Below are 27,568 nucleotides of genomic sequence, written 5' to 3'. Positions count from 1 at the left end.
TATATGTATGATTAACCTTAAGGTAACGTTCCCTCAAGGTTTCTTTTAACTGTCAACAATAACTTTTTTAGGCTTTAAATGACCTTTAAAATAACCTTTAGGGAACATACCCTGGAGGTTTCTTTATAATAATCTTAATATTTTACTTTTTAAGCTTTAAAGAACCTTCAAAGAACCTTTTTAGGGAACGTTCCCTGAAAACGAACAGTACATAAAAGATAAATCATCCTTCGTTGGTAAAAACCTTCATGTAGTTTATAAAAAAACGATCCGCGTGTGAATCAAAATGTTTCAAAGGTGCAAACGACGTCACAAACTCTGCAGAGAGGCGTTCAGTTGAATTTGACCTTTATTGAACAAAAACATCAAAACGACGACGACGACAGCGAGACGACGGAGGTTCGACCAGCAGGCGTCACCGTTTCCTCCTCCAGCAGTGAATCTGTACCATCGACCGACCAAACTCTGACCTCAGATCAGCCGAGAACACGAGGAAAAGAGGAATAAAAAGTAAAACGTCCGCTGATATTTATGATATTCAGGAAACACGGACGCACACAGAGACTTCCTTCAGCGCCGCGTCCTCGTCACAAACGGAGTTTTCAGACAAAACCCCGAAAAAAGATGAGAATAAAGAAGAAAAGTGAGAAAAACATTCGTGAAAAGTGACGAAAATACAGAAAAAAACATCCTGACGAGCCAGAGTTCGTCCTTAGAGTCTGAAAAGAGTTAAAAAATAACAAAAATAAGGAAAAAACGGCATTTAGTGACGATTTAATCACAGTTTTTAACGTATTAATAACAGAATATTGTGGTTCCAGCGCCTCAGATGTGACAACGTGTGTTTTTAACTTTATTTACGGAACATTTTGGCGTTTTTGGACAAAATACGACGTTTGAAGACGTCACATTTGACTCAAATTTCTACCGTTTTTCAGATTTAACTGCAGATTCGTCAATAATTCGCTTTGTTTTGCGTCAAAGACGAAAAAATAATCAACAGAAGAACGATGTGAAGCTTGTTTTTGTTAAATATTCAGACAGAAGAAGAAGAAGAACGCAGGTCGTCACTTTGATTATTCATTATTAATTATGAGTTATTAACATCAGACGCACGGTAGCTGTAAACTGGACGCGACGCTCATCGTCCCGCGGCTACGGCGCGTTCTCGTGAATACTGTTCGGATTGTCGACGCACGAAAACACAAAAAGCTAAAAGTGACGGATTATTTTAAAGGCGACAGTTTGAACAAAAACTCGAGGACGAGGAAAATAATTCACAGGATTTTTTTCTTTACGGAGTCGGAAACTTCCAGATCACTGCGGCGCCTGTTCTTAGTTTTAAATGCGTTAAATCGCAATATCATGTTGTGTTTTAGCCGTGCAGTGAAGCTCCTGATTGGCTCAGAGCTCAGGCTGCTCACGGCGCTCACGCCTCTGAAGAAGCAGGAAAAAGAAACTGAAACTTAGCAACATTCACTGTCCACGTGCTGTAAAACACGAGAGAGTGTTGATTTGTTTCACTCACAAACTTAAAAACAAACGCTGGTGACATTTGAACGTCGCGCCGCTCCAAACTACCGTATTCTCCGCACTATAAGGCGCACCACATTATGAGGCGCATATTCAATGAACGTCTTATTTTGAAACTTCTTTCATATATAAGTCGACCACATTATAAGGTGCATAGAACAGACGCTACAGTGGAGGCTGGGGTTACGTTCTGCATCCATTAGATGGAGCTGCGCTAAAGGGAACGTCAACACAACAGTCAGGGGAGGTCGTCTTGTTGCTTCCTCCACTTCGGCACCATTGATTGGTTCATGTTCAACTCTCTGGCTGCTGCTCTATTCCCGTGTTCTGCTGCGTGACTAATGGCCTTGAGTGTAAACTCTGCGTCGTAAGCGTGTCTCTTAACAGGAGCCATTTTGGGCTCTTTACACAAACACACACATGGAAATGAAACGGCACGCTTCACACAGTCGTATATCTCAACATGAACCGCGCGTTACTTCTTCTACGGGGGAAATAGAGTCGGCGGCTGCTCACCGTAGTTTGAGACCTGTTGTGGCTCAATATCTGTCCATATATAAGGAGCACCGGATTATAAGGCACACTGTCGGCTTTGGAGACATCTGAAGGTTTTTAGGTGCAACTTATAGTGCGGAGAATACGGTAATTTAAATAATCCAGAAATCGTCGTTTTTTTAAAGACAAAACGTCCAAATTCTCAGATTTCACTTGTTAAATGTGAATGTTTCCTGTTTTCTCTCCGCGGACGTCATCTCAGGGGAAAACTTTCACCGTTTTCTGACGTTTTATCGACTAATATAAAAATAAAATGCGAATGAAAACGATCCGTATCGGGGAATTAACGGGAATTTATGGGAATAAATCTGGAAAATGTACAAAAATTAAAGCTCGGCTCTTGACGGGGATTAAAAATATATTTAGATAAAATATATTTAAGCATAATCTTAAACTAAAACAACCAGATTTACTGAAAGAACACTTATATATACTTAATATCGATGATTTCTGCTTCATTTCTGAACCAGAAACAACTTTAATTAAAACAATTCAAACTTGATCAAAGTTCTACTCACAAATAAATCTGTTGAACTAAAATGTTTGATTTAATTTTACTGTTTTTGCACCGTTGTCTGTCAAAGACGAGACAAAATGTTTATTTATTAGAAGTCATAGAGTTTGGTCTTTACCCGCTCCGCAAAGTCTCCTGAGATCTGAACCTTTGTTTTGATGTGACACCGTAAATAAAGCTGAATTAAATAGTTAACGTGTGTAAATGTCATATTAATACGTATATATTTATGTAATACGTAGGTAATGTAATACCATAAATTCCCATAATTCCCATTGTTAGCTTCCAATGATTATTTTTCCCTGGTTTAACGTTTAACGGGCAGAGTTTCTGGAAACGTTTACATAGATTTACCGCGTGATGTTTCTGCGTGTTGCTCCTTTAGCGCGGTCGCAGCCGCAGCCCCGGCACACGGCACACGGCACGGACGAGAACTCGCTGCGTTCACAGTTTTTCCATGAACCTTTAAAAACTGCTTTAATAATAAAAAGGCAAAGACGTGCGACTTTCACAGTGACGGTTAAATAAAAACACAGAGAGCAGCGGGTTTAGCGGGTTAACGTTTTCATCCGCGGAGGTTCAAACCGTCCCTACGCTGAAGACGACGCGTAAAAAGCTGTAAACAACGAGCCGACCTCCGTACGCGAGGAAGGCTCCGAGAGAATCAAACAAAGCGGACGCCGCCGCTAAAACACGAGCACTTTCCAGCCGGAGTGGACGAAGGAGCAGCCGAAGAAGAGGCCGTCCACCGCCTGGTCCACCAGCCAGTCGAACACCACCTCGCGGCTCCCCGAGCCGATGGTGACCCTCAGCTTGAAGTTGGCGCCGTCGCCGCTCAGGTTGTTGTTGCCGGCGGGGAACAGGTTCACCACCTCCATGTCGAAGGTGACGGCGGAGCCCACGGCGACGGCGGGGAGCTGGTTGGTCATCTCTTTGCCGTTGACGAACACGGCACCTGAGAGAGGACGCAGACACAGATGCCGTCACGACGACTGCTCCGCTGAGGTTCGCGGTGATCCGCGCTCTACGTCACTTCCACGAGGCCGATAAAGTGAACGTGTGTGTGTGTGTGTGTGTGTGTGTGTGTGTGTGTGTGTGTGTGTGTGTGTGTGTGTGTGTGTGTGTGTGTGTGTGTGTGTGTGTGTGTGTGTGTGTGTGTGTGTGTGTGTGTGTGTGTGTGTGTGTGTGTGTGTGTGTGTGTGTGTGTGTGTGTGTGTGTGTGTGTGTGTGTGTGTGTGTGTGTCAGCGTACCATTGGTGGAAATGCAGACTGCCTGGTCTCTCTGAAGTGACTCCGCCCCCCTCTGGTTGTCCACGCACACGCCCAGACTGTCCCTCCGATCCACCGGACCCGCCGCAGACATCCTGCGCACACGAAAACACACAAGTTCAGACCGTTTCTATGGAGACTCACTCCTGCTGCACACACGTAACATTGCGGTGTGCGTACTTGAAGGTGAGTGTCTGTCCGCAGAAGTACGTGGGCGCGTTGGAGTAGAGGACGGGGCAGCGCGTCTGGGAGGAGTCGCTGCGCAGGGCGATGTTCCTCCTGCTGCTCAGGATGTAGCCCTCCGTGCCCGGGCTCCACTCTGGACCAGGAGAGAAGACCGTCGTTACAAAACCTTTGCTTCTGGAGGTGCAGAAAACAAACTCCTGCATTTGTTTCATTCTTGCACGTTCAAAACATTCGTAGGTAGAAATCTGCATGTAGGAAAATACATGCGCGCGTCTGGAAATTCATGTTTTTCCAACGCTGAGAGCAATTAAACTAATTTCTTTCACCTCCGTTGTCTTCGAGTGGAAGAAAGAGAAACTGAGTGTGACAGATAACCGTTCATACGTCCACTTCCCTAAAAACACCCCTTTACCCTCCTTTGGGTTAAAGTGTAATTCAGGCGCAAAATCATAACCTTAAATAAAACGTGGAGACAGTTTTTTTTTCCTGTAACAACTTTTAACAGAGAAATCCGGGAGAGTCACAACACAACACAACACACAAGTTACAACAGACAGCTGGAGATCAATGAGTACAACACACGTTTGTCTGCGGCGTGTGTGTGTGTCTGTGGTGTGTCTGTCTGTGGTGTGTCTGTCTGTGGCGTGTGTGTGTCTGCAGCGTGTGTGTGTCTGTGGCGTGTGTGTGTCTGTGGCGTGTGTCTGCGGCCTGTGTGTGTCTGTGGCACGTGTGTGTCCGCGGCGTTGCTCCCCGTCTCTCGCAGCATGAGAAGAGTCCCTACACACTTCCTCTGAGAGCTCATTTCTGTTCTTTTAAAAGCATTCAGACCCCTGTTAGCATTAGCATTAGCATCACTTCCATTTAGCACAACTAAGCCTAAACACATAGCTGGGGGTTAGCTTCAGTTAGCTAGCCGCCTCGGCTGCTACCTGCGAATGAAGCCATGAACCTAAAAGTGACAAAAGTGAGCAAGCGGCGCGATACGAGCGTCGGAAGTGATTGTATTTGCGTCAGTCGCATTTGGTGTGAACGCAGCATTCCTCAGGGCGTCTGACGCTTCACCTACCGTGCGGTGTGAGCGTGGTGTATCCCGTCTGCGGGATGCTCCAGGGGCTCCACTCGGTGCGACCCTCCCCGCGGGCGCACACCCTGAACAGATAATCGGTGTGAGGGTCCATGTGGAGAACCAGGAACTCGCACTCCCGACCGATGTAGGCGTCCTCGTACTGGCTCCCCCCGCTGCCGGACCGCCGGTACTGCATACGGTAATCAGCCGCCGCAAAGTCCTCGTCCACCTGCCGCACACATTCTGATGATTACACGACAGTGGACGTGACGGTGAGTGCGTTCTCTTGTGTTGGACGCGGTTCTGACCTTACACCAGCGCACCAGGACGCTGCCCGGCCTCTCCTGCAGCTCCTCGATCTGGACGGGCGGGTGGGAGGAGACGGAGCCGAGGCGGGACACCTGGTCCCTCAGCAGACCCAGCAGGGAGTCGTCCAGCTGGGCGGAAATACACGGAACGTCCACCAAGGCGGGCACCTCCGGGAGGCTGGAAAAACACGCCGTATAAAACACCAGAGCGCCGCAGAACCAACGGACGCCATGTTACGGACTCACCTGTCCAGCTGGATGTGCATGGCTCTCTTGGTGAAACTGCCCAGTTTGTCCTCCTTCTCCCCGAGACCACAACGCAGAGCGGCCTCTCCTGCAGAGACGGGGCGGGAAAGTGTCGCTTTGTTATATTTTTATGTATTTCACGATCACAAACTGCAAACGCACAAGCAGAACACAAGCTTTGGAGACTGCGTTTAGATGTTTAACGCGTGCACGACGCAACAAGTTTGTTTTATTATTAACATTAAAATTATTAATCGTTCAGTGAGGAACTAAATCTAAATCTGTGCCACTGAAAAAGCCACTGAGTATTTATGCATTTTAAATATGAATCTGAATGTTTTGACTCTTTATTTTTTTAATGTTCATAAATTCAAGGTTTAAGAAATTAAAGGATAAAAAAAATTCACAAAATGAAATTCAACGTTAAAAATATTAAAAATTCAATAAACCATTTTTAAATGTTGAATTTTTAACTTTGAATTTAAAACATTGAATCTTGCATCTGAATTTGGTATATTTATTTTTTATGTTGATTTTTTTGCCTTGGATTTATGAACATTAAAAAATAAAGGGTTTATTTTTCAATTTTTATAAATTAAAGGTTAAAAAATTCAACAATAAAAAATAGCATATTGACATTTTTAACATTTTTTCAGCCTTTAATTTTTTAATGTTGAAATTTTTAACATTTTATTTTTTGCTGTTGAATTTGCTGTTGAATTTGCTGTTGAATTTGCTGTTGAATTTGCTGTTGAATTTGCTGTTGAACATTGAAAAATAAAGAGTTAAATTCACTCTATTGGTCGTTGTTTTGGTAATTTCCTTGTTTTTGAATTGAACTCTTTATTTTTCAATGTTAAAAAATTAAAGGTTACAAAAATTCAACATTTAAAAAATAGCAAATTAAATCTTTTCAGCCTTTAATTTTTTAATGTTGAATTTATGAACACTGAAAAACAAAGAGTTAAATTTAGAGTCAAAACATTCAGAAACACATTTTTAAGGCGTAAATCTTCAGTGGTAGAAATTAAACGGCTTTATAACTCTTTTAAAACCCGACGTCACAGATTAACGTTCACGGTTCGATCCTGAAAATGTCTCGTTTGCGGTGATAAGTGTAATTTCCCACCTTCTCTCAGCAGCTCGTCGGCCTGGTTCACCCCGTGCTCGATGAGGCTCTGGCAGTCGTCTAGAGGTTTGACGCTGTCCGCCTCGATGGCGTCCACCTCGACAAGCAGGGCGCTCAGCCGCTCCGTCAGCAGCCGACTCGCCGCCGCCTGCAGCTCCGTGAAGTGGCGCCGGAGGGCCTCGCGGGCCTGACCCGAGCTGCCGCGGACCTGAAGGACGCGGAGAGGAAAAAGACACATGAAGGTGTAAAACATCGTTATTCTGCTTCACGTTTATGCGACTTCAGATGTTTTCAGACCAGAACTGTCCCGACATCGAAGCCGTCAACACATCCAGGACCTTTCTTCAGCCCTTCACAATAAAACGACAACAACAACGACTTTAAAACGTGCAGTAAAAGCTCCTGAGTTTCCATTTTTACTGTAACGTCTCTGTGTCTCCACTCGGACACGATTGTTTGGACTCGTCCCGTCGTTCCGTTCTTTTTCACGTGTTTTTACTGGACCACCAAATTTTTGGCGGGTTTGACAATGACTTCCTGTCCCGTTGTGTTTCCATGGTAGCAGCCAATAGCGTTGGGTGTCGCTGGTTGCCAGGGTTGTCTGTTGTTGGGTGCAGCTACTGTAGGCTGGCACTGGGTGAAATGGAGTTAGCCAATCGTGCAGCTGCTTGGGAGCCTCAGTGAAGGGGGCGTTCTTTGTCCCAGCAGCTGAGTGAGCGGAGACGGGCAACAACCAGAGTCACTATAGGCCGAGCATTCACTCCATGGACTGAGAGAAAGGAGAGGAACGCCATTCAAACGCACGCCCACATGGCTACGCTGCTCCTTGATGCTGACATCACTTTCATCTGCACTTAGCTGGAACGGCTAACGCTAACGGCTAACGCTAACTGTCAGTCAAACTCCTCTAATCCTTGTTTTGATGCTGTGGTTTTCTGGAGGGGACGGGTTCAAACAGGCTCAAACAGACTCCGGTCTCCTGGAGCTACTGAGCCGGGTCTGACCAACCTGGCAACCCCACTGCTGGACTTTTTTGTTGTTGAGACGACGTTCTTGAGACTCTAGATGGAGCTGTTCTGATCATTCTGCAGATTCAACCTTTTATGACTGACCCATTTTCAATTGATTCAGTTCCATAAAGCAAGTTCAGCAAAGCTCAAGCTCAGTTACTATGGCAACGTATGCAGGCAAACTAGCCTGGTCACAGTCAAGCTAACGGTTAGCCTAACCGTCAGGTGCATGAACAGCTTCAGTTCTTTAATTTACTTTAAAAGTCAAACACAGAATTATTCCCTGTTTGTCTGAGACTCTGATCCGCGCTGCTCCGTCCTACATCATTACCTCAGGGTTTCTTTTTCCCATAACCCCCTTCTTCTTTTCCCACAGTGGAGATGACTCACCAGCAGATTGAAGGAATCCAGGAAACACACACGCACACACACAAACATGCACGCACACCCACACGGCATTAGAGTGTGTGTTCAGACAATATTATCGCTGCAGCATCGTCCAAACACATCGTCTCCTCCCATCCTTTACAAACCATATTTTCGGTTTGACTGCTAATAATATTATGTGTGTGTGTGTGTGTGTGTGTGTGTGTGTGTGTGTGTGTGTGTGTGTGTGTGTGTGTGTGTGTGTGTGTGTGTGTGTGTGTGTGTGTGTGTGTGTGTGTGTGTGTGTGTGTGTGTGTGTGTGTGTGTGTGTATTTCCATAATTTGCTTTATCAGTGCGACAGTTGTAAATCTTCCGTTTCCTGATATCTTTTCTATCACTCGCCGTGTGTACACTCATTGTGAAATGCTCTGGCCTGTGTGTGTGTGTGTGTGTGTGTGTGTCTGTGTCTGTGTGTGTGTGTGTGTGTGTGTGTTGGTTTGTAAAAGTGTGTTCTGCGAGGAGGAACTGAAACAGGACCTTTGCTATCGCTAATGACAATCCAGCACGCTTCCTGACAAGCTGCTCGTCAGTGTATTTACAGTCTGTGTGTGTGTGTGTGTGTGTGTATGTGTGTATGTGTGTGTGTGTGTGTGTGTGTGTGTGTGTGTGTGTGTGTGTGTGTGTGTGTGTGTGTGTGTGTGTGTGTGTATGTGTGTATGTGTGTATGTGTGTATGTGTGTCTGTGTCTGTGTGTGTGTGTGTGTGTGTGTGTTGGTTTGTAAAAGTGTGTTCTGCGAGGAGGAACTGAAACAGGACCTTTGCTATCGCTAATGACAATCCAGCACGCTTCCTGACAAGCTGCTCGTCAGTGTATTTACAGTCTGTGTGTGTGTGTGTGTGTGTGTGTGTATGTGTGTATGTGTGTATGTGTGTGTGTGTGTGTGTGTGTGTGTGTGTGTGTGTGTGCGTGCTTTCTCTCACTTTCTTACACTATGAAACGTTTAAATGTTCATGTACAAATGTGAAATTTCACTTGTCGATTCTTAGAAGTGTGTAACTTAAAGGTTGAATGTGTAGAATGATCAGAACAGCTCCATCTAGGGTGTAAAGATCGTCGTCTCAACAACAAAAAAGAAGTCCAGCAGTGGGGTTGCCAGGTTGGTCAGACCCGGCCCAGTAGCTCCAGGAGACCGGAGTCTGTTTGAGCCGGTTTGAACCCGTCCCCTCCAGAAAACCACAGCATCAAAACAAGGATTAGAGGAGTTTGACTGACAGTTAGCGTTAGCCGTTAGCGTTAGCCGTTCCAGCTAAGTGCAGATGAAAGTGATGTTAGCATCAAGGAGCAGCATAGCCATGTGGGCGTGCGTTTGAATGGCGTTCCTCTCCTTTCTCTCAGTCCATGGAGTGAACGCTCGGCCTATAGTGACTCTGGTTGTTGCCCGTCTCCGCTCACTCAGCTGCTGGGACAAAGAAGCAGCTGCAGGATTGGCTAACTCCATTTCACCCAGTGCCAGCCTACAGTAGCTGCACCCAACAACAGACAACCCTGGCAACCAGCAACGCCCAACGCTATTGGCTGCTACCATGGAAACACAACGGGACAGGAAGTCATTGTCAAACCCCCTCAACCCTTTACTCAAGTAATGAACCTTAATAAGATTTTGAGACGGATTATTGTTACGGATTATTTTCACTCCTGAGGCTCCATTAAAGAGAAACCTTCGCTTCAAAACACCTGAACTGTCCCTTTTATCTGCTTTAATCATCATTTGTTGGACATGAGAGCAGAGATTGTGTCCTTTAATAAAGATCCTACAGATTTAACCTTTAAATAACCTTTAAATTACACGTTCCTCCACAGACGTTTGTGTTCTTCAGCTGCCGTGCGGAGAATATATTCATGCATCCACAAACAAAACACAACAACAAGTGGTTTTACGTTAAATTCCCCAGCGTCCGATCAAATACAGCTGCATTAAAATCAGAGCTTTTGTGGTTTTTGGACGAGAATCTGGCCCCGGGTCTCGTCTCGTCTCGTCTCGTCTCGTCTCGTCTCGTCTCGTCTCGTCTCTCTCCTCTCCTCTCCTCTCCTCTCCTCTCCTCTCCTCTCCTCTGAAGACTTCATATCCGTCCATAGCAACAGGAAATAGCAGCATTGTTTACAGTGAGCAGCTGGAGGGGTAAATCTAGACAGCAGGGGGAAGGAAGAGATAACAGAGAGAGAATATGCTCTCCTGGGACTCCGTCGGGTCAGGGGCTAACACACTCCGTGTTACCCTGGACCTGGTTCAGTGTAAAACCATCGAAATCCAACCAGAGACAACATGAGTCATTCTTCTCCTACAATAGAAGTGAACCCGAGTGGCGCCATCCATCCTGTTGAGTCGTCTTTATATAGTCGGTGTGTCTACATGCAGAGCAGTAACCGCAGTACGGTCTTTACTTCCCGTTTACATGAGCAGGGGTTAACGGGAAGAATGACAGGCGTGAATCTACTTCTGGTACAGTAGGTGGCGCTCTGTTAACGTACAACTCCACTTCTACTTCGCGTTGACTTTTTGTCAAAATCACAACAACTTGGAAAGCGTGAGGAGCACGGACGCCTTTTAGAAACGGGTCTTTTGGTATTTACGTTATCTCTGTGTTCTCCGCCGGGTCGGTTAAAAGCTTCTGTTGTTGTTTTTTTTTACGGTGTTTTCGGCGCGGTTGCTTCCTGATCTTTTCTATTACCGGGTCAAAAACCACCACGTGCGTGTGTGTGTGTGTGTGTGTGTGTGTGTGTGTGTGTTTGCGTGCAGTTATGACCTACAGAGCATGTGCGTCACCCGATCATACTTCGGGTACGCCGTTTACATGCACGAATACTCTGATGACCGCCGATAGGAACTCATATTTTAACCAGAGTAAGGTGTTTACTATGATTAAAAATAGATAAATAGACCACAAAAATATGCAAAATGACTGAAAATAGATGAAAACCAGCACAAAAAGATGCAAAATTACTAAAAATAGATGCAAAACCACCACAAAAAGATGAAAAATGACTAAAAATAGATGCAAAACCACCACAAAAAGATGCAAAATGACTAAAAATAGATGCAAAACCACCACAAAAAGATGCAAAATGACTAAAAATAGATGCAAAACCACCACAAAAAGATGCAAAATGACTAAAAATAGATTCAAAACAATTACAAAGACTTTTGAGTGTGTTATTGTGTCACTATTCGTCTTTTGGTTAAAGCGTAAACTGCGTCAGGCCCGGTGTGTCTGGATCCGGCCGTACCTGTTTGCGCGCCTGGTTGAGGCCATTCAGGCGCTGCTGGAGTTCACTGCGGTAGTTCTGGGCCGCCTCGATGCTTTCTTTCGCCTCCTGCAGCAGCAAGTCCACCTCCACAGACATCCTCCCGCCTCCTTACACAAACACACACACGAGAATATTTACAACACAAAGATGCACTGTGACCTGGTGTGTTTTATAGCGTACAATGACTGCAGCCGAACGCCGTGAAGAAGCCACCTTTATCTAAAATGACTCGCACTCCCACTGTGCCTCCGTACCGTGCCCCAGCACGTTTCACGGCTAAAGTCTGGTTCCTTTGACCAGTGTGAGTGCAACCGTACCACGTCTAGGAGCGGCACGCTTGCCGTCCACGGCTCGTTTGGGAGAGGTGGGCTTTAGTAAAGCACGTTTGCACGTGTACGAGCACGAGCGTGCGCACGTGTACGAGCACGAGGCCTACGGTGGTTCTGAGGTCATTTCCTGTGCGCCTGTTGGGACGTAGAAAAAAGAAGGAGGGACCATGCGCGGACATTTCAAACAATGGCGGTGAAAGGTTGACGTTGGTGTGATGCGGAGGTGGAGTGTTTACTGCAGATTTGGTCGATGAAAAGATTCAAAAACAGTCGACAAGACGCACAAAAACTCCGAGGTCTACGAAAAGATCTGGAAACAAAGCCACGCATCGCCATGACGTCATCAATGCGTGTGACGTGTTACGGCGTGATGACGTATAGGCAGCAAGAAGCATTCTCCGAGGCCCAGGTAGTGTGAGTACAAACGGGCCTGGAGGGGGGGACAAGGACCCTAAAGCACGGGGCACGGGACGGAGGCACAGTGGGAGTGCGCCCTGAGCTGATGTATAACTGCATATCATAGCAAATATGCACGTGTCCTTTGATTCTTCCTTGAGGTTCATCTGGTTTTTCTTTGTCAAAGCAGTAAAAAGTAAAAATTAACCCACACACGTGCGGTTGTTTGGTTTCAGTCCTGACTGCAACAGCAATGACAGCCTGCATGAGCCTCACACAGTTAGAGCCGTTTAAAGCGTAGATGATGAAATAAAAACAGTTTCAGACACTGAATACTTTCTGAATGCTCTGGAGGTTTGAGTCAAATACGAAATAATAACCTGCACCACAAAAACTACAAGGTGCAAGAGAGCAGGAAGTGATGCAACCAGGAAACCACTTCCTTCCTCTCTGCCAGTCCGTTAACAGCTCGACTGTGAGAGTGACTCCGGCGCTGCAGCCGGGAGACCAAAGGGTTCGATTTCCATATTTAAGAGGGAAATGTGTCCCCTCACAAAACATAATTATATAAAGATAACCCCCTCCCCCAGAGAGGTAAAATAACCGATCAGGGGCTAAAAACACATGTAACTTATATCCTGCTTAGCTACTTTTTTAGCCAGTGGGCTGTTTGGGTTAACCTATGATTTAATTAATTAATAATAATAATAATTAAATAAATAATAATACAAATAAAAATGTTTGTTTGGGATATTCTATGATTTAATTAATAATAATAATTAAATAAATAATAACAATAATAATATTTCAAATTAAAATATTAATAATAAAAGAATAATAAATAAAATATATTAATATTACAAATTTAACTAATAATCATAATAATAAAATCTAACAATATATAAAATACAATAATAATAATTATTATAATAATTTACAAATAAAATAGTGATCAAAATAATACAAATAAAATGTAATAATATCAATAAAATAATAATTAAAATAATAATCAAAATGATAATAATATAATAGCAATTTTACAAATAAATAATAATAAAAATAATAATTAGTATTTTGAAAATAATCAAATTTAATAATATAAATAAATAATAATTAAAAGAAGTATTAATAGTATTAATAATAATTTCCTTTACTTGAATAAAGACATTTAAAGACATAAATTGATGCAGAAAAGACACAAATTGTCACATAAAAGTTCCCAGAACGCAGGAAATTAAGTGTTAGACGCTGACACGGTTCCTCGTCCAGACCCCCTGGTTATAATGTCCCCCCCCCCACAAAAACAAAACAACACCTACGCCCTCGGATCAAACATTACTGACCTTTAAATACCATCTGGGCTCCGTCTGATAAACCTCCTTTTGCAAAAATAAAAAACCCTAAATGAGTAAATATTGTATCGAAGTCTGTTTATTGAGCTGCTTCCTGTGACCTTAGCGTCTGTTCTCCATCGTCACTACATGTGGTTACTTTGGCTGCGGCTGAACGTTACAGAGTGATAGCACCGAACAAAGTCACATCAACACGTGGAGCTGGTCTGGTTTTAAAGAAAACAACAGCTGTGACGTCCGCGTTAATGTCACCGCGCTCACAAAAACATGCAGGTTTAGGGGAGTTTGCATCTGAGCGTCTACGGAGACAGGAACAAAAATCAAAACACGTTAAAGGCGTAAAGCCGGAGCACTTCTCTTCACTGGTGTTCACCTGTAAAACTATAAAAATCAAGACTTTGAGCTTTAACTTTAGGGGGTAAACGTGCTGCAACACTTACACACCAAAGTAAGTTACATAACAACATAAAAGTATATTTCTCATACACTTATTTTGGCGTTTAAACACCGTCACACCCAGAAAACGTGACTGAAACTGTAAAAAACATGTTTTAAATCTCAGTTCACTTTGCAGACGTAATGAAACTGAAGTGACTTCCTGTCAGTACTTGTGGTGTAAGAGTCCAAGGCACTTAAACCTCCAAAAAGACTGTTTTTTATTATCACTAAATCTGTGGATTAACTCAGATTAACTACCACCATATAAAACTGAGAAAATGTCAATTTAACTCGTGCAAGAAACGTCATTTTTTGGTCATTTTGGCGCCCGGAAACGTTCCAGAAACTCTCCACGGAAAGTCAAGCTGAGGAACTTTAGGAATATTTCAAATTGGAAATTTTTCATGGAAATAACGGGAATTTATGGTAATTAACAGTCTCGTCATAGAGAGACATCCAAGCAATGCAATTAAAAAACATTACATTTCAATCGTAGACTGTTTAAAAAACGGACGTAGCGTCTCCGTCCAGGTCCCTTCTCTCAGCTTGATCCAATCGTCCTCACCTACGGGAGTCTCCATCTTGTCAGACTTTGACTCCGCCTCATTTCCTCTGACCAAAAAAGGGCATGTATGTGACGTTGGGGGGAGGGGCGTACGTCCATATGGCTGACGTTTACCTCCGAGGAGAAGTGAGGGCCAGAGGCTAGCTGCCACTCAAGAGGCCACGCCCCTAATTATTCATAAACTTTAACCTCCAATAAAATAAAAACTAGCCCCTCCCCCTCAGTGTTGTCATGGAGATGTGATCTAAACACACAGACTAGAATGTTCTTTTGTCCTTAAACAGGTTTAATGATGCTGTGTAAACGGCCTGTTTAACATGGGGCTCAATGAGAAACTGCTCTGTTATGAAACCTGCCCCTAGTGGACACTCAGAGAACTGACGCTGACGGAGCTTCCTGATTGGATCAACCAGGAAGTCTCTCCCTTCTCCCAAGTGTACTTGCATGAAATCTGGTTGTTTTAAGCAACATTATGCTAAAATATATTTTCCCTAAATACATTTAAAACCCATGTGAAGAGCCAACCTTCAATTTTTTTTATAAATTCCAGATGTTTTCTTGTTAAATTCCCATGGAAAGCTTCCAACTTTGAGTATTCCCGAAATGTAGCGGTGGGCGTGGCGAGGCCCGGTGCAGAAAAATCCCAATCAGAGCGTTTACCGTCACAGCAGAAACCCGATAATGGCCTCACCCCGGTGAATGACCAGATTATTGAAGTTCGTATCCATGAGCGGGGGTTGAATGGGAAAATGACGGAGTAACTCTTCCTCCGGTGCAGTAGGTGGCGCTCCGGACTGAATACGTTTTTTTTTAATCTGGTTCAAAGTCACCGGGGAAAATGGCCGACTTTTGGACTGAACCAGGACAGAAACGGCTCTTCTTGGTAGTGATGCTGGTTGCCATGGTGAAGTCCTCCCTCGGTTTGAAGGGAACGCTCTATTGTTGTTGTTTTCGGCGCCGTTGCTTCCTGGTTTATTCTATTTCCCGGGTCAAGTGGGAGAGGGGAGCATGCGCAGACGAGAAACCCATAATAATCCAGGTAAAGAACGCCGTTTACGTGCATCGGGTACTGAAGGAAGGATCATTAACGGGGGTATGAAACTCCGGTTTTACCCGGGGTACGGTGTTTGAGAAACCGAAGTACGACCTTAACCCGAATATTATCTGGTTTTTAAACCGCGTGTAAGCGCACTGAGGGGGAGGGGCGAAAGAGAGGATGTGCTTCCAGCCCCTTCTCAGTTTGTTTTTCTGACTTTTACGTTGTAAAACTCACAGCAGTGTTTTTTTTTACAGACTTATGAAACGTGTCTAGAGTCAGGACTTTAACGTATTCAAACGACGAAGGTTTTAAAGCGACTTTCTCGTCTCCGGAGCTGAAAGTCGTGACACAACCTGAGCGCCGGCTGCGGTCGTGCACGCTTCCTTTACAGCGTCTGAGGAGGAAGTGACTGACGGGCCTCATGCTTCTGCCACATACAGTTTTACCATCACCGTACATTACTACTCTGTGTTTGTTTATTCATCACCAAACCACTCCAGTGACGGATTTATCGGATTACGTCATTTAAATCCGTAATAACAAACACAAACTAACAGAAAATGTGATGCAAAACGTCTTTTTTTGCAGTAAATTTCTGAATAAAATGAGAAAATAATCTGTTTTTTTCATTTGTTGCGTGTTAAATTCACTCTCACAGGTTTTACGGTTTGGTTATTTTATATAATAATCATCATAATAACTTTATTTATCTATAATTATAAAGCCTGTTTAATAAACAAGACTTTACAAAGTGCTTTGACAAAACAAAAGCACAAACAAACACAAATACACATTTATGTAAACATCAACAAAGCACGATGAATGATGTGACGCTTTTAAACAACGGTAAAAATAAGAAATTAATAGTAAAAATTAAAATGAAGTTAACAGATGTTAAGGTAAAAAGACAATAAATAACATAAATAAAAAATAAATAAACAAAATAATTTAAAATAAAATGAATGTATAAACAAAACAATAAAATAAGAATTATACAAATATAAAAACATAATACATTTAATAAAAATGAAATTAATTGATAAACAAAACATTAAACAAAAGAATAAAATAATAAAAACAAAATAAATGAATAAATAAACAAAATAAATTAAAATTAATGTATAAACAAAACAATAAAATAAGATGAAATAAACAAAAAGATAACAAAAATAATAGAAATAAAGTACAAATAAACAAAAATAAAATAAGAATTATACAATATAAAAATATAATAAATGAAATAAAAATAAAATAAATTAATAAACAAAACCTTAAAAATAAAATAAGAAATAAACAAAAGGAATGAAAACTAATACAAATAAAATAAAATAAACGAATAAATAAATTAAATAAACAAAATAAATAAAAATAGACTATTTATTGAATTGGTAATTTATTAAATAAACATGTCACATCGTGTCATTTATCCACATAAATGAAATATTGGTCTTTTCACACAGCCCTAATTTACGCTCTTATATGACAAAGAGAAGCAGCAAACCAGCAATTTTTAAGTGGCCGAAACAATGAACCACTGACTGCAGATTACTTTTATTTTGAAAAACAAACAGTTTCAGCTCTAACGCAGCGTTTCCACTCATCATATAATGTGTAATTGTCCCGCACAGCCAGGAAACCGCTCCACTGCGCTCCAGCGTTTATGTATTAACGTCCACGTGGATGCAAATGTAGAGTTATGACGTAAACAACGCACACACACACACACACACACACACACACACACACACACACACACACACACACACACACACACACACACACACACACACACACACACACACACACACACACACACACACACACACACACACACACACACACACACACACACACACACACACACACACACACACACACACACACACACACACACACACACACGTCAGTCCACCCTCGTTTTCTTTCTGCAACCAAACATCCATGAACAGACGCCCACAACATAGCTTTATTCCTTTTTTTACCCTCTCTCTCTTTAATCCTGCGCTCTATCATCCCTCTTTCTCCCAAAATCTCCTCCTCAAAGTGAATAATGGGCGAACAGGTGTGTCCTTTAACGCGGGACGCCTTTTGTCTAACGCATAAACACGATACTACGGGTTTGGGTATAGAAACCACCCTGTTTTCTTTGTGCTTGGATGCTTTTTGTATGGAAATGAGCGGCGTGTTTAGAGCATATTTAGGTCAAACTGCTGCATGGTGTGACGATGCCTCGCTGTCCTGCTTTCACACGGCTGTCAGACTGTTTACGGGGTCAGAAATAAGCTGTTACACAACAGGGAGGAGGAAAAACGTCCAAAAGGAGCTTTGCATGAGGCGATTTTATATATTTATGTCAACAAACATTCGCCGGTGTGTGTGTGCTGCTCGTGTGTGTGCTCGTTCAGTCGGATTCCTCTTATTATCCTCGACGTTCTTGATGTTTTTGAAGCATTTAAGTGGAAAAACACACATTTTAAACACGATGCACACTGTTGATATCGCATGTTTAATGGTAATTTAATAAATAAAGAGTCTTTATGTAATAACCACATGTTAAACCTCCTCTCATGACAAATTAATACTTCAAATTAAAAGTTTTTTCTCACTTTTGCACAATTTCCGTGCTTCATAATAACTTCAATAGTTTGGACGCTGGTTTTACGACATTGCAAGAGATAAAAATAGATAAAAAAATATATAAATTAGAGATTTTTTTGTATCTTTTTGACCATGAATATCTTCCTTTTCTAGTCTCTCAGGTACTTCAGATCATTTATGAGAAGTTTGAGTCCTATGGAGGACGAAACATGACTTAAGTCTCAATAAATACATAAATAAACGCAGAAATAACTAAATTAATTGATTTATTAATTAATAAAGGCATGAATAAATGTATAAATAGATAAATGCTTGAATAAACATATGAATAAATACATAAAAAATAAGTGTATAAATACGATTTACATTTAATTCTAAATAAATACATAAATAAATGCAGAAATAACTAAAAAAATAAATGAATAAATAAATAAATGCCTGAATAAATGTAAAAACAAAACAAATAAATAAATGAATAAAATAAATGTATAAATAAATTAAATTGATTAATAAATAAATGAACAAAGAATGCATGAATACATGTAAGAATAAATAAAATAATAAACAAATTAATAAATGTATAAATACATAAATAAAATAATAGATAAATGCATGAATAAATGTAAACTAGGATAGAATAGAATAAAAATACTTAATTGATCCCAAGCTGGGAAATAAATTACAGATAAATAAATAAATTCATGAATAAATGTATAAATACATAAATACATGGTGCTTTTCATTTATTTTTACATTTTTGTTCACCAACATTTATTCATTTCTGTATTTCTTTCCATATGTTGAGATAGGAGGTTCCATTATTCATGCATTTATCTATTTATTCATTTACTTTTTGTTTCTGCATTTATTTTTTATTCTTGTATTTATTTATACATTTATTTATTTACTTATTTGTTTCTGCATTTATTTTTTATTCTTGTATTTATTTATAAATTTATTTATTATTTACTTATTTGTTTCTGCATTTATTTGTTTATTCTTGTGTTTATTTATAAATTTATTTATTTACTTATTTGTTTCTGCATTTATTTTCTTATTCTTGCATTTATTTATACATTTATTTATTTACTTATTTATATGTTTCTGCATTTATTTTCTTATTCTTGCATTTATTTATACATTTATTTATTTACTTATATGTTTCTGCATTTATTTTTATATTCTTGTATTTATTTATACATATATTTATTTACTTATTTGTTTCTGCATTTATTTTCTTATTCTTGTATTTATTTATACATTTATTTATTTACTTATTTGTTTCTGCATTTATTTTTTTATTCTGGTATTTATTTATACATTTATTTATTTATTTACTTATTTGTTTCTGCATTTATTTGTTTATTCTTGTATTTATTTATACATATATTTATTTACTTATTTGTTTCTGCATTTATTTGTTTATTCTTGTATTTATTTATACATTTATTTATGTAGTTATTGAGACTTAAGACATGTGTTGTCCTCCATGCAAACCCCCATTATTAATATTATTATTAATATTATTATATTTATTATTAGAGCAGACCACTGAGGAGAGGAGACATCTGGAGACATCAGACATGTCTCAACTCGCTCACAGCTACTTCCGTATTATATGGTTATTTTTATCCCGTTAACGCAGCAGACCTGGGGCTGCAGAGTCTCTTTTACAGCACTGAATATAAAAGTGCATCAGTAATAAAGCAGAATGCATCATATTTGTGTTAAAAGCATGCACGTCGGTGGATCCAGCCCTGATTAAAGGCATTTTACAGGCGTGTGGTGAAACCTGCTCCCAGACCCCGTTAAGAAACCTGCTATTTTAAGAGTTTCGCGGCTCTCAGCACATTAAAACACATCTCAAGGGTAAAAATAAAGCTTTATCCTGAATTAAGAATGTGTTTAAGTTAATTCGGCGCGGAAATCTGTCACTAAACAGCGTTTTTATCCGTGTTATGTCGGTTTCAAAAGATGGTCGTCGCGGTGTTTTGGGGGAAAAGGAGGAAAGTTGGGGCTAGCTTGTTGTCTCCGAAAGACAATGAAACTCGAGAAAAAGAGACAAAACAACAAACTACGGAATAAAATAACGGTTAAATTAAAAGTTCACACTCTTATTTAGGTAAAAGGCTTTCAAACGTACCTGTTTTAAAGCTTTTTTGTAGCCATTTAGTCCCGAAAGTGTGTGAATCAGCTCCAAGCCGCCGCTAGATTATGCCTAAGTTTTACTCAAGTCCAAAAAATGACACTTCCGAGGCGCTCGAGGGGGCCGCAGCCAATCACAGAGAGGATGACTTTGATGGACAAGGACGTCAGCCAATCAGATTGAGACATGCTCTGTTCGCCCCTCCCTCATCAGCAGACCTGTCAGAAGTGATGAAATTAATAGAAATGGGATTTAAAGTTATTTTGAAGAATGTGTTTTTATTTATTAATTAATTTTGATTTAGTCTTATTTAATTTGATTAATACTAATAATCCTAATATATCTTTACAAAAAAGCAGAATATATATACAGTACTATAGTATTGTAGTCTGTATTTATACATTTGTTATATTTAATTTAATTCAATTTATACAATTTTATTTTATTTTATTCATCTATTTGTTTAATACCTTAATTGCATTTTTATCAGTTATGTTTGATTTCATTTTATTAAATTACATTAAATCCATATAATCTAATTTAATGTATTATTTATTTGTTGATTAAAATTAATAATCATAATATATCTTTACAAAAACGTTACACTGAATACAAAGACAGTTATGTTTATTAATTTGCGATATTTAATTTTTTGTTCTGTATCGTGGTGAAAAGCTACTCAGTAGCATCCAGCCTGTTTAGTGTGTTTAGTGTTTCTTCTGCAGCAGCAATAAACTGAAAGTCTGTCATGCAAAGCACATTTTTTGCGCCTTTGATCGAATATTTAAAGGAGCTAAAATTAAAAAATCTATAGTAGATTGAATCAGAGGTTTGTCTGCTCTCTCAGGTCCCAGGTGTCAGGTCTGTGTGCAGCAGCGTCGCCCTCTGCTGCTTCAATCCAAGAGTGCTTCACAGGCTCCCGGATGTTTGTGGAACAGACACATCATGTTTCATCTTCACAAATACATAAATATATAATAATATATTTAAATATATAATTAATATGGCTGCAGTTGCATCAGTGTTAAATCTGGAGTGAGTTTGAGAGACTCGTGCAGAACAGTTATATTTAGTTTGTGCAGTAAAGCTCAGTCCATGGGAGAATCAGCTGGGAACCGGAGGGTCGCCGGTTCGAGTCCCTGTGTGGAACATAAATGGAGCGTGGACTGGTGGCTGGAGAGGTGCCAGTTCATCTCCCGGGCACTGCCGAGGTGCTGTTGAGCAAGTCACCGAACCCCCTCGCTCTGACATCATACCATTCCTTATTCTTTCACGCTTTTATTCTGTTTTACTCGGGTGAGAGAGAGAGAGAGAGAGAGAGAGAGAGAGAGAGAGAGAGAGAGAGAGAGAGAGAGAGATCGAGAGAGAACTGGCTGAAACGGTGAGTGACGCGGTGATTAGACGGGTGTCTGCGCCGCACTGTCCCGGCACAATCCCTCAGATTAGCGCGGGACACGCAGGATTTGTTGGCGCGGTTCACCTGATTCCCTGAGTGAGAGCAGACAGAATGATCTAGATTCATATTTATGATCCATTGGAGTTTTTTGTTTCCACCTCGGGCTTCTCTCCGCGTCACCAAGATCTGGTGCCTTTTACGCACGCAGGACTCCGGGACGCGGTCCTTCAGAGGAGCCGTCCCCTGAGGGACCAAAGTGGAGCCATGGCAGCTTTTACGCAGCAGCGGAGAGGAACGTTTCAGAGACTTTCTGTCCGGAGCCTGTTCGTCTCATTAGTCACCTGAGCTGCGGTAATGTGTGATATCCCTGCTGCCGGTTGAACCGTCTAATCCCTCTCTGATTACCGCGCACAGATGGAGTGAGTCGCGTCGGCCCGGCTGGATCACACCAGGGCCTGTAGTCACTTATCTGAACCGCTATGCTTGCGTCTTGATTGCTGAATTGAGGCCACCCAGGGTGTCACTTTGGACTTTTCCCCTCCGGCTCCTCCTCGTGGTGCCAACATGAGGAGAGCTGTTCTGAAAGAAGCCGCCAAACGGTTCCCCTGGCTGGCCAATGTCACCCTGTACGGGTGCTTATTCGCCGGCGGTGAGCTGGTGCATCAGCTCATCGCACAGAAGGAGCACATGGACTGGAGACACACTCGCGACGTGGCAATTGTGGCGATCAGTTTCCATGGAAACTTTAATTACTTCTGGTTGCGAGCTCTGGAGAGGCGGTTCCCGGGGAAGTCCGCCGGGATGGTTTTCCGCAAACTCCTGCTGGACCAGAGCTTCGCGTCGCCTTTGGCCACCAGTGTCTTCTACACAGGTGAGGGGGTCCGGCTGCAGCTCAGAGCATCCACCTCTGATGCAAAGACAGTTGAGAGTGTGTTAAACGCAGGGCAAAGTGCAGACCTGGGCTCTGTTTGTGTTTAGATGAAGAGGAAGCCTTGATATCTGAATCACTTTTTTTTATTAAATGTCACCAAATCTGTGACTGTTAAATGTTCTCACAGTCAACACATCACAGCCCACAGGCATTAACACACACACAGACACACAACAGTGAGGTGTTCAGGTTTCCTATCAAGGTCAAACATCATGTGTGTCAAGGTGAGGAGTCATTACGCACGGGTTTAGATCGTGCGTAATGGCGCCACGAAGTGCGTGCGTAAATGTCTCCTCTGTCCTGCAGGAGTGAGCTTCTTGGAGGGCAAGGAGGATATATTTGAAGACTGGAGAGAGAAGTTCTTCAACACCTGGAAGGTAAGGAAGGCCTCAGCATCAAGAGAAGGAAGGAAAGACACACACACGCACACACACACTGCAGCGGGGCCAGCTCACAGCCAGATTAACCTAGATTGTGCCGCTTTTGCGCAGTGGGGCGCGACGCCAGGGCCGGGTGATTCAACCTGGACTCACCGCCAAAGGATAAAAAAGTCAGCGAGTTTCTGGATCAGTGCTGGAAATGCATCTGAATGTCTCTTAATTATTGAATCATTTCCTAAAATCATGTTTAACTGTAAACGTGTAAACAGTTTCCTTTAGTGATGGAGATGCGTCTTGTTTCAAGGAGATATAATATAATAGTTGATCAAGTTAAAGGTTGAATGTGTAGAATGAGCAGAACAGCTCCATCTAGTGTCTCCAGATCGTCGTCACAACAACAAAAAAGAAGTCCAGCAGTCGGGTTGCCAGGTTGGTCAGACCCGGCCCAGTAGCTCCAGGAGAGCGGAGTCTGTTTGAGCCTGTTTGAACCCGTCCCCTCCAGAAAATCACAGCATCAAAACAAGGATTAGAGGAGTTTGACTGACAGTTAGCGTTAGCCGTTAGCGTTAGCCGTTCCAGCTAAGTGCAGATGAAAGTGATGTTAGCATCAAGGAGCAGCGTAGCCATGTGGGCGTGCGTTTGAATGGCGTTCCTCTCCTTTCTCTCAGTCCATGGAGTGAATGCTCGGCCTATAGTGACTCTGGTTGTTGCCCGTCTCCGCTCACTCAGCTGCTGGGACAAAGAACGCCCCCTTCACTGAGGCTCCCAAGCAGCTGCAGGATTGGCTAACTCCCTTTCACCCAGTGCCAACCTACAGTAGCTGCACCCAACAACAGACAACCCTGGCAACCAGCAACGCCCAAAGCTATTGGCTGCTGCCATGGAAACACAATGGGACAGGAAGTCATTGTCAAACCCGTCAAAAACATTTAAAAATATTAATTCAGATTATTGTTAGATTATTTTCACTCCTGAGGCTCCATTAGAGACAAACCTTTGCCTCAAAACACCTGAACTGTCCCTTTAATCTGCTCTAATCACCATTTGAAGGACATGAGAGCAGAGACTGTGTCCTGCAGGTCTTCTGTCTTCTCTCATCACGTGCTTTCTTCTCTTGCAGACTGGACTCATGTACTGGCCGTTCATGCAGGTAAACGTGAAACATGAGGTCGAACCTTTTACCTTTGGTTGTGTCGGCGCTGTGAGGATGAGAGCGTAGAGCTGAACATCTGCACCTGCGTTTGATCTCACATCCTGTTTTCTGCCCTCCTCAGTTCCTCAACTTCGTCCTGATGCCGTTGTACATGCGGACGGCCTTCATGGGCTGCTGCGCCTTCCTCTGGGCCACCTTCCTGTGCTTCTCCCGGCAGAGCGGCGACGGCACCGCCGGCGTGGCTCTGGCCTTCGTCATGGACCCCCGGAAGACCCTGGAGGAGATCAGACAGGCTCGGCTGGCCCGAAAGAAGCAGAAGACCCAGAGGGAGAACTAGAGGAGGAGGAAGAGGAGGAGGATGCTTCGTCTTTCAGGCCTTTGAGCTTCCGTCAGGACACAAGCGTTTCCACTTTTGCTGCACCAGCGACCACGAACTGACAGAGGAGATGAAGAGCTGATGAGCAGGTTACGGGTTCGACCAAGAGAAACTTTCATCCGTCTCAGACGCACACAACACTCGACTGTTTTGGGAGACTTTTCTTCGCAAAAACTATGTGTTACTTAGATAAAACAGGACGCCTAAAGTACCCAAAGTTAATATCTGTGTTAAAAAACTTCCTTTTCATCTTCCTTAAAGTGTAATTCTAACGCAAAGTCATCCCATGGACTTTTTCAGCACTTACATCAAAGTAACCATGGCGATCTATGAACCAGGTCCAGGTCCAAGCGTGTGAAATGTGTTTCCTCAGGAGGGGGGCTGGAGTCTCCCTTAGAGAGAGGGGGAGAAGTTCAGCATCCGTGAGGAACTCGGAGTAGAGCTGCTGCTCCTTTGTGTTGAAAGGAGCCAGTTGAGGTGGTTCAGGATCATCTGGTAAGGATGAACCCTGGGCGCCTCCCTAGGGAGGTGTTCCAGGCACGTCCAGCTGGGAGGAGGCCTCGGGGAAGACCCAGGACCAGGTGGAGAGATTAGATCTCCACACTGGCCTGGGAACGCCTCAGGATCCCCCAGTTAGAGCTGGTTAATGTGGCCCGGGAAAGGGAAGTTTGGGGTCCCCTGCTGGAGCTGCTGACATTTTGCTTCAGATCAAAGTAACAGATGAAAACGATGGAACCAGAGTGTAATCCATCTCCCGGATGTGCGGTCTGAATGCCTGGCACATGTTTACAGTTGGGGTGACGACCAAGTGATGAGCTTCCCTTTCATTACCTCTGCAGCAGGATTACAGGAAAACTACTGCCCTGTTTCTGAGGAAGCTCGGTGGAGCACGGCCCGAGCAGAGAACCTGTTAAATGTTGGGATTCATGATGTTTAGAGATATGGCGTGGCCTCGGAGGAAGGTGCGCTCTCTCTCTTCTGTTGTGACGTGAGATTGGACCCGTGGACCTGTTGGTTTGATATCAAAGGCCCCATATTTCTTGCGTTAACTCGAGTATGTGCCTTCTCTCTCGGTGACACGACCGTCCTGGCCACAGGTCTGCGGGCTCCCTGCGTTTGACCGAAGGGTGGGAGTCATTAGTAATAATTATGTTGACATGTTCTCGCTCCCAGCTCATCAAATGCAGCTTCCTTTAGCGTTTTTATGAGGCGCTTTGAGAGGATGTTGGGATGTACAATGTAGTAGCAAATGCACTTGTTCAAACCCAAAGCTCTACCTTTACGTGAACATCACCAGTGGTGGAAGAAGTACTCCGGTGTTTTCTTTGAAAAGCAGAATAAACAGAAATAATTAAATACACTCATGGATGATTCACTGAACAGGTCTAACGGGCACAGGGCCCAATAAAGTCAGGGGCCCTGACGAAATGATCACAAAAAGATGCTAAATGACTAAAAATAGATGCAAAACCACCACAATAAGATGCAAAATGATTAAAAATAGATGCAAAACCACCACAATAAGATGCAAAATGATTAAAAATAGATGCAAAATCACAAAACGATGCAAAATGACTAAAAATAGATGCAAAACCAACACAAAAAGATGCAAAATGACTAAAAACAGATGCAAAACCACCACAAAAAGATGCAAAATGACTAAAAATAGATGCAAAACCACCACAAAAAGATGCAAAATGACTAAAAATAGATGAAAAACCACCACAAAAAGATGCAAAATGACTTAAAATAGATGCAAAACCACCACAAAAAGATGCAAAATGACTAAAAACAGATGCAAAACCACCACAAAAAGATGCAAAATGACTAAAAATAGATGCAAAACCACCACAAAAAGATGCAAAATGACTAAAAATAGATGAAAAACCACCACAAAAAGATGCAAAATGACTAAAAATAGATGCAAAACCACCACAAAAAGATGCAAAATGACTGCTCCTGTGAGTGTGAGTGTGTGTGTGTGGATTAACCAGGATCAGATGGGCCTCGTTAATCCCTCTTAAAAAGGACAGTTGACCCAGTTTGACCTCTGACCCCCACCGACAGGAAGTGGAATTACCCAATGGGAGTCAAGGATGGGGTCAAGGTGGTCGGTCCGCACGCCATCCTCCAAAAACATGACCACCGTACTGTTACGCCGTGACAGGACGCAGAACATGCACCAGTTTCCTCATAAACGGGTCTAAAAATAAAGATTAAGCAGAAATAAATATGGAAGTGAAATCACTGTAATGTCTGTTTCCTGTTCATCACTTATCATGTAAAATAAAATAAAACTGATGTTTTGTTGTGTTCATGTGCAGCGTTTGACTGTTCTCACATCACTGGATTCACAGATATAATACATTTTATCTACATTTTATAAGTTTGAGCATTTCTGTGAATTAGTTTGGAGGAAAACTTTGATGTAAAAACATAATATTGAGAAACAAAAGCAGGAATTTATGTTTATTTTTAAAAGTCATTATTGAAGTTTACTTCATTTAATCATAAAATAAATTTAAATAAATGCAGCAATGGTTACACTAACTGTGTTTCTGTCATATATGTGCTCTGCAGTACCAACTGATTGCAGCCTTTAGATAAAATGTTATTTCATTTTAATTATTGGGTTTCTGGATTTAAAAAATAATGTTTTTTTATTTATTATTCCAAAAATAATGTTCAAGGAAACCCACAAAAAACAGATGGAATGGGAAGAACAAAAATAAATAAAACATTAAAAGTAAATAACATACACACACAAATACGAGATGGCTGAAATGATTTACTCCTAATTAATTAATTAAGTTAATTATCCTACTTACAAATTAATAAATCTAAATTTTTTAATCTATAACGTATTGAGTAATAAGTCAGTTTTTTTTATCTGATCATTTTTTTATTATACAGTATTTTATTTTATTATTTTTCATTATTTTTTCTGGCACCAAACCTGCTGCGTTCAATGCATCCTCG

The 27,568-nt window shown here is 41.9% G+C and overlaps 2 protein-coding genes across 4 annotated transcripts; one reads left to right on the top strand and one right to left on the bottom strand.

Annotated features, from left to right (window-relative positions):
- Positions 1–342: 342 nt before the first annotated feature.
- Positions 343–20,430, bottom strand: crlf3 (cytokine receptor-like factor 3). 3 transcript variants are annotated; one of them, XM_083930665.1, is made up of 9 exons: positions 20,351–20,430; positions 11,470–11,597; positions 6,807–7,014; positions 5,678–5,765; positions 5,432–5,609; positions 5,124–5,352; positions 4,052–4,190; positions 3,854–3,966; positions 343–3,557 (listed from the first exon to the last, which is right to left on the bottom strand). In XM_083930665.1, exons 2-9 carry the CDS (start codon positions 11,584–11,586, stop codon positions 3,289–3,291), a joined length of 1,341 nt encoding a protein of 446 aa, XP_083786791.1. In that variant the 5' UTR covers positions 11,587–11,597; positions 20,351–20,430; the 3' UTR covers positions 343–3,288. The 3 variants fall into 3 exon arrangements, with proteins under 3 accessions (XP_083786791.1, XP_083786792.1, XP_083786790.1); XM_083930666.1 differs by having other exon boundaries at positions 11,470–11,594; positions 20,351–20,402; XM_083930664.1 differs by lacking the exon at positions 20,351–20,430 and adding an exon at positions 13,559–13,685 and having other exon boundaries at positions 11,470–11,594.
- A 1,883-nt stretch (positions 20,431–22,313) lies between these two features.
- On the top strand, positions 22,314–24,550 carry mpv17l (MPV17 mitochondrial membrane protein like; the record flags this gene model as incomplete). Its single annotated transcript, XM_083930681.1, has 4 exons — positions 22,314–22,620; positions 22,987–23,057; positions 24,181–24,210; positions 24,335–24,550. 4 exons carry the CDS (start codon positions 22,314–22,316, stop codon positions 24,548–24,550), a joined length of 624 nt encoding a protein of 207 aa, XP_083786807.1.
- Positions 24,551–27,568: the final 3,018 nt, after the last annotated feature.

Source organism: Echiichthys vipera (genome assembly GCF_963691815.1).
Source record: "Echiichthys vipera genome assembly, chromosome: 17".
NCBI lineage: Eukaryota > Metazoa > Chordata > Actinopteri > Perciformes > Trachinidae > Echiichthys > Echiichthys vipera.
This window is presented reverse-complemented; position numbering and strand designations above follow the sequence as displayed.